General features: G+C 41.9%; 1 protein-coding gene across 1 annotated transcript; it reads left to right on the plus strand.

Moving 5' to 3' along the window:
- Window positions 1–2,274: 2,274 nt before the first annotated feature.
- On the plus strand, window positions 2,275–10,387 carry LOC146512208 (galanin receptor 2a). Its single transcript, XM_085170394.1, has 2 exons — window positions 2,275–4,071; window positions 8,850–10,387. The coding sequence occupies exons 1-2, from the start codon at window positions 3,731–3,733 to the stop codon at window positions 9,484–9,486; spliced, it is 978 nt and encodes a 325-aa protein (XP_085026520.1). The 5' UTR covers window positions 2,275–3,730; the 3' UTR covers window positions 9,487–10,387.
- The last annotated feature ends 252 nt before the right edge of the window (window positions 10,388–10,639 follow it).

Raw genomic sequence — 10,639 nt, forward strand, 5'->3', positions numbered from 1 at the left:
AGGTAACATTTACCATGTTGACCTGGTTGTGGTTACACACGGGTGACATAAACCACTCTGTGTGCCATTTTTTGCCCGTTTGACCTGCTACAGTGGAAAAACCTGAACCCAAATACATATGAGTGTTTAATTAAACCCTTGTATGTCACTTTCTGTGGAATAACTTGACAGCGTTCGTAGTCAAACTGGTGGCGTAATCCTTTTCCCCTTTATTCACAGCTGCTTTCCAATTAATCTATGACGGTAACAAGAAAAGCCCACAATCAAAACACCACATCATCAACCACCGGACGATCTGAAGCGAAACCCTCTGGGGGTTGTTTAGACTGGCGCGACTTCGCTCGCACAGATAACGATGAGATCACGCTCAGGCTTTGTTGAACTTCCTCAAACTTCCAGGATGTTCGACGGTGGACTAACTCAGACTCCCGGAGGAGGAAACAAAAGGCCCGAGGCAGACGCTTCCTCCTGGATACTCCTGGATAAAAAAAGCAAGCGCTCTGTTAAATATAGTCAAGTGAGGCTGTTTGCACGTGTGCGGCTGCTGGATGAAGTTACCACGTCTTTTTCTGTAGATGTGTGTGCTGGTGGGGAAGTATGAGTATGAAAGGCGGTCACAGCGGCGAGGTCCAGACCTCCCACTTCTCTGTTTGCTATTTTAGCCAAAGCACTAAGAGTTTTTCCTTCAGTCATGAACATCACAGGAAAAATATTAGATTTATACATTAAGGGTCTTAATTTATAGAAAAGTCCTAAAAACATTACTCAGCCCTCAAATCTATCTTTAAAAATCTGTAGACAGGCCAGATGAGATTTATATTTCTGTTTGCAGTGGTTTAAAATCTTCATGAAAAGCTTGGAGACTGATGTTCATTTTAATGATCCCACTCTAGAGGCCCTGAGCAGACAGGAGGATAAATCTGACAGCTTAAATGTTCAAACAGCGAGCACGCAGACACTGAGGGATGTCGTTTTTGGGAGTTTTTTAAAGCTGAATGCAGCAGAGCTAACTCTCTGGAAAATGTTAAAGGCTTCCCGTAGCTTTTCATCCCACATGGTAAAAGTCTGAGGTTATCACGAGGCAAACGTTTGTCCCAGTAGCACTTTTAATTGCGACATACTGGACTTATAAACAGATGCTGGGTTAACGAGGAGGAACCTTTTTTTTCTGTCTTTGCATATATTTGCTGTGTTAGTCACATTAATATCCACCTTAATGCACCACACCTGTGTTTCTTTCTATTTTTGTGTAGTTGTAATCTCATTATTACGGCTGCCAGGGCTTTAATGTTTTTGAGGCGTTTGCATGTGAGTGAGTTTCATTCTGTCTGTAAACAGGATGGCTCGAAAAGTTTTGAATGGATTCTGATTAAACTGTGTAGAGTTCGTCCACCGAGGTCTTCAAAGTCAACTTGATGATTTTATTGGTCAAAAATTGACAAAAAGTCTCATAACTTAGAAACTTTGAGTGTTACAAGTGTGCTGTGTACAGCCAACATAAAGAAAAGACTGATGGAGCTAAAGGTCAAAGTGATGGAGTTATTTATTAAAACTGTTCTTATTGCCTTGGTTCGTGTTGGCAGCAGAGAAAATGATGCTGTTATTGTGGGATGTTAAATTTGTTTGAAATTCTTTGAATTTCATCTTTATTTAAGAAAGAAAATATGACTATTTAGTAGAGGTGGGAATCACCATACATCCCACGATACGATATTATTGCAATTTTTTAAAATATTTTGCGATATTCAGATTCTGTACATAAAGGTAAACTTTATCAATATTCATTTTCTCTAATATCAAAGTTTCACACTTTCTTTCAGTTTGATTGTTGACAAACTGAACGGTTTGTATTACAGTCTAGTCCAACTTAACTGAATCAACCATCTGGTACAATTATAGCTATTCTGAACTATGCAGTTTATGAAAACTATGCAGCCCCTTCAGCAACTGAAGAATTTGAAAGTAAATTAAAACAAAATATAATTTTACATTAAATAAAAAAGTTTTAAACTTAATTAAAATAAAACATGTCTTAAATTAAAATAAGTAAACTGTCATGTTTATTGCTGCCATAAACAAGTTAAACACATTTGGACAGTGAAGGAATGTCAGGATTCTTGCTCAGAAAAAGGATCAACATGCTCTGAAGTCAGAGCACAAAAACCTTTTTTGTAACAAAATATCGATTTCTGCTGTCCCTGTATCCATACATTATTAGCAAACAAAATATCACCATGCTACACAGTATCCATTTTTCCCCCCACCCCTACTATTTAGGAAAAAAAAATCTCCCTGTGAGACCAACATATTTAGAAGTAACCATACAGACTCGATCAGTAACACACGAGCACACACAGCAAAATAAAATATACAAATATTCACGAGGCAAACAGGGGAATATAAAAACAACATTATACGCGAGTTCTCTTTGGCCAACTCGGGCCATCCAGTGATGTTCAGACAGAACGCAACAGCCTCCAGGACCTTAGATACACTTAATACGTGCAGACCAATCAAATCCTTATTTGATTTACAGCTGAGTCAGAGAGGAGGGAGCTGCTGATATGAGCTTTAGGGAAGGAGCGCTTTTATTTTTCATATATAAAATCATGGCAGCACAGGGACAAGCTCTAAGAGGCAAGGCTGTGTAAAGATAACCCTGACACATCACAGCAGGCAGGGCAAACATGGAAGCTGTCACAGTAGAAACATCTGTGCTGAGTATAACCTGGAAGTCCTGAGGTCAAAATGGGAAACTAGGAGAATGACCGAGCTAAGATCCTGTGGGACTTCCAGATACAGACAGACAAAGTGGTGATGGCTAACCAACCAGACATAGTGGTGGTAGACAAGCAGAGGAAGACGGCCGTAGTGATCGATGTAGTGATGCCGAATGACAGCAACATCAGGGAAAAGGAACAGGAGGAGCTGGAGAGGATGTGGAGGGTGAAGGTAACAGTGGTCCCAGTGGTAATCAGAGCACTACTCACAGTGACACCCAGGCTGGGCGAGTGGCTCCATCAGATCCCATGAACAACGTCTGAGATCTCTGTCCAGAAGAGCGCAGTCCTGGGAACATCTAAGATACTGCGCAGGACCCTCAAGCTCCCAGGCCTCTGATAGAGGACCTGATCTTGAAGGACAGACCATCTGCAAATCTTATATTTTTATATATTCCCCATTAACGTCACTGCCTTGACAGACAAGCACAAACAGAATATTCAACCAAAACTTCAAACAGAACAAACACAACTGATAGAAATACGTAAACTTCACTGCAGTGTTTCAGACTTCCCACAGGGGGGCGTGCTGGTCGAATGGTAACAACGCGGAGGTTTTACAGGATCAACAGGTGACCGATCAAGTACAATATTCCAGCAGAAGCAGTGAAAGTATCTCCGGCTGTTCACTCAGGTGTCAGGAAACCAAATCAGACTTTTGCTCACTGGCTGAATGCGTTTCTTTGTAAAACTCACTGAATTCTCGCGGCTTCTGTGTCGACCCTGTCACACCTGGACAGGTCCCACCTTTCTTGCTCGGTGGTGTGAAAGTGGCGTATGTGTCACTCGGGGTTTGGTAAATGTTTGGGATGCTGAGAGCCCCTCACCCTGGAGCGGGCTTCTGTGTTGCGTCCGTTTCCTGCTGGAGACGTTTGCGCGCAGAGCGGGCGCGCGATCCTCCACGAGCCTCGCCTTTAACGTTGCTGGACACACGCGTGACAGTGTGAACGATGAATGACTCCGTGTCCAATTTCTCCACTTGGAAAGCGGAGTCTGCGCTCGTTTGCGTGGGATTCGCCGTCATCTTCCTGCTCGGCACGGTGGGGAACTCTCTGGTGCTCGCGGTCCTGTTTCGCAGCGGGCAGATGAACACCAAAACCACCAACCTGTTCATCCTCAACCTGGCCATCGCGGATCTGTGCTTCATCGTGTTCTGCGTGCCCTTTCAGGCCACCATCTACACTCTGGATGAGTGGGTGTTCGGACCTGCGGTCTGCAAAGTGGTGCACTTCATCATCTTCCTCACCATGTACGCGAGCATCTTCACCCTGACAGCCGTGTCCCTGGACAGGTGCGCGATCTCTGCAGTTTATGAGTGTTGCTCTGGCCTGTTAGCCGCTTCTGTGGCGTGTCTGCTTTCAGATTACTGACACAAAAACCTAAAACACCCAAATAACTTAACTTCTTTATGTCTTTTTTATATAAAACCTCAGACAGCTTCAACCCGTCGGGCTGGGTTTCCTTTGAGCATGAGGGTGACGCATTAGGTCACAATGTCCCGATTTCTAGTGGATTTCGTGCATTTTCTTTATCAATTTATGATGAAAAATGTATTTTATATAAATGGAAATAGACAAATTAGGCAACAGGTGATACTTCAGCATTTAATGGAATATAATCGAGAGCAGCTCAAAAGATTCTGTTCTACTTTTAGATCCAGTAGCGGTTTTAGATACGGGCGACACGGGCGGTTGCCCGGGGCGGCATCGTGGTGGGGGCGGCATCACGGCTTTTTCTCATGCTGCCCCGACATCATCCCAGCGCATATTGGGAATGGCATTGGTTTTCTATCGCCCATTTGCTGGGAGTAAGGGCGCCCTCCGTTTGCGAGGTGCGCCTGCTGCTTGCGGCACAGGGAGGAGAGGGCGGGGGATGCTCTGGCTGGCTGGAGCAGCAAAAATTACCAACTCGCAAAATAAAACAAATTACAAACAAACCAAAAAACACGAAATTATAATATTACGACATTATAATACAGACTTATAATTTGCACCGATGTTTTTTCAAAATTCTATACGCGAAAAGTGAGCGCGAGAGCCCTCGGTGCGCCTGTCAAAGTAAACTTTATTGTCATCTCCGCTACATACAGTCCAGTATATATAGAGAGACCAGACGACGAGGCTCCAGTTACAGCAGTGCAAGTAAACAAACAATATATATAAGAAGAGTAAGAAAATAAATATACACTTTAGGACCAGGAGTAAAGGGATCAATAACAATTTAAAATGTATATTTTATATTTTGTTGATTTAAAGCCTCACACACAACCCGTTTTTAAACTCTAAAAAAGAGAAAAGAATAGGAGGAGTAGAGGCCGGGGACTGAGCCTGCCTATTTGCCTGTTAACTTTACGCAATAATGCCAGAGGTGGAATTGCTCGCTTGTTTATTAAAGTGCTTGAAAAGTTTACAGAGCAATGTGATCGGCTCGCGATTCAAACTCTTAAAACATCACAGGCTCTACACTAGGTCAGACTGACAACGCCCTCTTGATGTCGCAGCTAGCACCCACGTGACTCCCATTACACATCACCATAGACCAAACCAAACAAATGAAAACCGAGTGATCATTAAAATTCAATACATTTAATTATGACTCCTACAAGGAGAAACGAGCAAAAGATACAGGTAAGCAGATGTGTCATTGGATAATGGCAGGTCATGTATCCTAAAACATTAAGAATCAGGATACTTTCTTAATCCCTAAGGAAATTATGTGGGTTACAGTTCCTCCAAGAAGAAATGGTAAAAATAGTAACAGTAACAGACTAAACTCCAAACAATATATACAATAATATAATATTAATTAGTCAGTGTCAATTGTTTATTTGTCCTGTTCTCATTGTATGACGAATTATGATGTCTGTTTAGTAGCCATTTGCATACAATGCATACTCTGTCTCTCTCTTCATGTGTGCGTGTGTGTGGGGGGGGGGGGCCGCCAGAGGGGGTGTTCGCCCAGGGCGCCAAACAGGCTAGGACCGCCACTGTTTAGATCGTTATTCTCTAGACATTCTCACACAGACACGATCTGCTCTTCCATCTTTGTTGTGTTTGCATTATTACAGGTTTCAGCCCTGGAGTGTAATGGTTGCACAGTTCTATCTGATATCAGATCAGTTCCGTCTTTTAAAACTGATCTGATATCAGATTGAGATGGAAAACCATCTTAAATCCTCAAGTCTCACCTGTTTGTCAACCCACGGATTCCTACAGCACGTCTGCGCGTGTTTTAAACTTTCTGATATTAAGACGGTGTTGAGGCAAACTTGCACAATTGTTTCAAAAACTGTGGGTCACAATATTTTTAATTCTCATGCAGGAAAAAACTCAAGGAGGTTCTCATTTCTTCTGAAATTCTCGGAAATCTGGTCAGAATAGAGTCTAGATGTTCCCATGGTTACTGTAATTAACTGAAACTGAAGTAAAAATAAAAATAAAAATAAAAACGAGACTCTTAAAAAATGTAAACCAACTGAAAAGATTTGACTGTGGATGTCAGCAAGACTGTGAGTCAACATCTTTACAAAGTTCTGTTTTTATTGTAAGGTTTCCTCTGATGTAAGCCATCCAATAATAATCAAAAAAGATCAAAACCAACATGAAACTCATAAGAACTCAACTAAAATTAAGCATTTTCAACCAATAGAAATTAAACTAAAACAAACAAATCTGCTCTGGAAACTAAATGAAAAAAAAAGTCAAAATGAACTAATAATAATAAATAAAAATAGAAAAATACAAAACTCTGTGTCCCAAAAAGGAGCCTGCCATGTTTCTAGTGTAGAGTACTTAAGTTTTATGAATTTAATATACTACACAGAGGAAAAGAACTCTGCTAAACAACTTTCATAACAAATCATTTTGATTTTTTAACAAGGCAAAGATGTGTTTATGTCAAAAAAAACTATCTTAAAAATCATAAAACAGAAAAAGACAAGTCAGAGGCAACAGGTGAACCCCGTCAAACCCACAGGCCAGCCCAGGTCTGGGTCTCAGGGACAGATGCAGTGTGATTGGAGTCATCCTGTTTTTAATGATTTCTCCGAGATACAGCGAGACGGATGGCACAGAAGAGAATGTTAATGAGAACATTTGTTTGTTTAAAGTCTCCAACTGAATGAGCAGACAGCTCTGGGTACCAGTGGACAGAGGTGAGGCCGACCCTGGGCCAGACTCAGACACAAACAGACGAAGCACTGATCTGATACAGTCAGAGCTACAGAAGCACGTGAATCTGTAATCTCAGACTCTGAACTACCAGCTCAGCTCACAGTAGAGTTGCTTTACGTTTTCTACTTTTATTCTAATGCTTCTTTTCTTCAAATTAGCGGCACTTTTTCTTCATCATTTTGAAATATCTCTCATTTCAAAAATTCAATTCCTGCAAACAGCACTGTGCACGTTTATAGGCACTAAAATCAAAAGAAAAAAACATTTTTTGTCTCCTTTGGACAGAAACATCCATAACCTCTGCACGGCGCTCTATACATCCGCCTACAAAGCACGAAAAGTTTACTTACACTCGTCTTATCATATTAATTTGAGTCTGCACAACATCTGAGGATTACAAATGAAGGGAAATAAAAACTCTGAGCCAAGAAATTGAGTTAGAGTGTGCAGGGAACCAGGGGAGAGCTCATAATGATGACATTTGTCTTCATAAATTTCAGGTAGCACAAACATACAAGCAGCAGGATTTGGTTCATTTCTGTGTTCTGCACTTTGTATGAAGGTAACTGATGGATTAAAACGTCTTTGTGTCATTGTTTTTAGCGGCACAGTGTTCCAGGTGTGGCAGATATGACATAAATTACATCTTCTAGCTTTAATTATGTGGCAAGATCAGAGGTCAAGTTCCAAAAATCAGTGCGCTCAGTGGTCATATTTAGAGTTTCTCTTTTAATAAAGATGTTTCTTAGTGAGTGGTGATTATGTAGCTTTGCTAAGTGTTTGAACTGTAGGCCAACCTGGTTAATGTTTGAGGCAACATGTGGTTAACATCTGGCGTAGTTTAGACTCACATCTGGTGCCAGAACCGAAACCCAGCATAGAGCCAGCTTTGGTCACACAGCAAGCTGAAGCATCAAAAAGCTGCAGTTCCTATTACGGCCACTTGAGGGTGGCTTGTTTCTGCGAGTATCAAAACCCTAAAAATACAATTCAATTCAAACTTTAAAGACCTTTGAACAGCCTCGAGAACTGTTGTTTAAGACCACTTTAAAAAAGACAAGTCTGGATCCTTGGAAGCAAAATATATTTTTAAAAAACAGTTAAAATTGTATAAAGGCTTTGGCTGTTTTTATGATGTTAATAATCGATTTTTAATGCCGTTATCAGATATGGCTCTACGATTATCATTATATACAGGTTTTATTATATTCCCTGCCGATAAAAAATAAAATCTTAATAAAAATGACCACAAAAAAATTTCAAGTGAAAAATAAGCACTTCTGTTAAATTATTGCAGAGTCTCCACATTGTAATTTTACAAAATATCACTGAACTATTGGCACTGTCTCGAGTTTTCAGAATAATAAATAAACACTTCTGTTTGGAATAAAATAAATACAAATTAGGTTTGAGAATAAAATAAACTTTTAAATTATTGCAGTTATTGCGGTCCACACTGCTGACATTTTGTTTAGCCTAGCTACAGCAGCCTCCAGTTTCTCTTTTTTATCTGGAGCCGCCAGTCTCACTCGCCTAACCCTGTGCCTGTTTAGCGCGGGATGTCCCCCTAGTGGCCAATCTAACAAACTACAACAGAAATGACAAGCCACCCTCTGATTAATGAAATAAGTTAGTATCGGTTCATGGTATCGGTTAACTTTCACGAGTATGAGTACACACACATTTTACAGTATCGGCCCCGATACCCGATACCAGTATCAGTATCGGTGCATCCCTAATCATTATATAATACAGTCAAGGCTGATCATATATTTATTTATGTTGGTTTGCTTTACTGTTTCTGCTCCATCTTTATTTTTTGAGATTTCATCTTTTTCCAACACCTTCAATGATGAATACTGTATTTGTAGATCACGTTCTTCCTCTGCTCCTACAGGTATTTAGCCATTTGCTACCCGCTCCGCTCCCGGGAGATGAGGACGCCAAAGAACGCACTCGCCTCCATCGGCCTCCTCTGGGCCCTGGCCTTGGTTTTCTCTGGACCGTATCTCAGCTACTTCTCACAGATGGACCTGGCTGGCACTGTCGTGTGCATTCCTACATGGGAGTCCAAACCTCGCATCATAATGGATATGTGCACGTTTGTCTTCGGCTACCTCGTTCCCGTGCTGGTGCTCGGCCTCACCTACGCCCGCACCATCCGATACCTGTGGACCAGCGTGGGCCCCTTGAAGGACATGTCCGAGTCGAGGCGGGCCAAGTGGAAAGTCTCCAAGATGATCATCATAGTCGCTGCTCTCTTCTGCCTTTGCTGGCTTCCCCATCACCTGGTAATCCTCTGCATGTGGTTGGGCCGATTCCCGCTCAACTACACCACCTATGTCCTCCGCATCCTCTCGCACTTTGTGGCCTACGCCAACTCCTGTCTCAACCCCATCGTCTACGCCCTCGTGTCGAAGCATTTCCGCAAAGGCTTCAGGAAGGTGTTCAGCTGCTCGCTGAAGAGGAGGGAGGTGAACAAGGTGCATGTTCAGGCAGCGAACATGGTCAGCAGCATCGATGTGTCCAATTAAAGGTAACAGCCTCAGAGGAAGAGATCAGCCATCTACCACATGAGTTCTAAACTAACAACGCTGATCACAGAAGATCAACGAGGTCTTCACAACGGTCTCCCGAACTCCAGGACATTTTTAGCCATCAAAGGCTGGCAGATGGCAACATTGTCTACAAATTCAGTCGAGGAGTCTGTTACACAAGACTGTTTCACAATCTTTACTTACATGTAAATTAAAATGTCGGATCAGTTAATTAAAGTCAAAATCAGCACGAGAGAAGACGATCTTCACGAAACTATCTTAAGGTTGAGACGTCTCAGCTAATTTAAAAATACATAACAGATACTAGCTTTGGATTAAATTGATCAAATAGATGTCTGGGCATCCTCAGTGATGCTTTCTAAGGCCAGCGCTTGGTGTGATCGCCTGATTGGATCCTGGATTTGATGACGGGTGTTCCTGTGAGTGAATTGATGTAGTCTGTTCGATGTGATGTCAAACCTGACTGACACTGGTGTTCCCCACTGGGACTTTTTTCTGTCCATGCATTGTCCCAGAAATGATCAGTGTACTTGAATGAGTTGTTGTACATAGAGAATATTCATGGTCCCCATTGGATGAATCGGACCTTCCCTCTATCCCAGCCGGCCGGCAGGTGAAACCTTAGATGTGACCTGTAGTTTCTGTCGCTCTGGAACAAAACAGTTACTGTCTTTAGCTTTTATTTCATGCTGTTTATATGCAGTAGTGTAGAAATCTGTGTATGTAAGGTTGTCTACTGACACAGGCCGGCTCAAAAAGGAAAGACCAGACAAGGCAGGGACTTAGAAAATGATCATTTATTACCCAAACAGGACTAAATCAAAAGAATGTGTTCATCAGGAGTGTAAAGCACACACAAAGTGTGTAGAAAGTAAGGAAAATCGGGACAGAGAGCCTTGGAGAAAGGAGGGAGCTTTGCTTCGCTGGGCTCAGGGAGCTAATTATCCCCCCATTAGCTCCTGCAGAACAAAGCACGGCACAAAAACACAAACTAAGACAAGCATTTTCTGACTCGTTCTCTGGCGAACACCTTAGTTCACCTCAGGATTACTGCTAATCTCTTAAAAAGCTGTAATTAAATAGATAAATCATTGATTGATCGCACGAGGGAAATTACAGCGTTACAGCA

The sequence above is a fragment of the Neolamprologus multifasciatus genome, chromosome 8, assembly GCF_963576455.1.
Source record: "Neolamprologus multifasciatus chromosome 8, fNeoMul1.2, whole genome shotgun sequence".
Classification (NCBI taxonomy): domain Eukaryota; kingdom Metazoa; phylum Chordata; class Actinopteri; order Cichliformes; family Cichlidae; genus Neolamprologus; species Neolamprologus multifasciatus.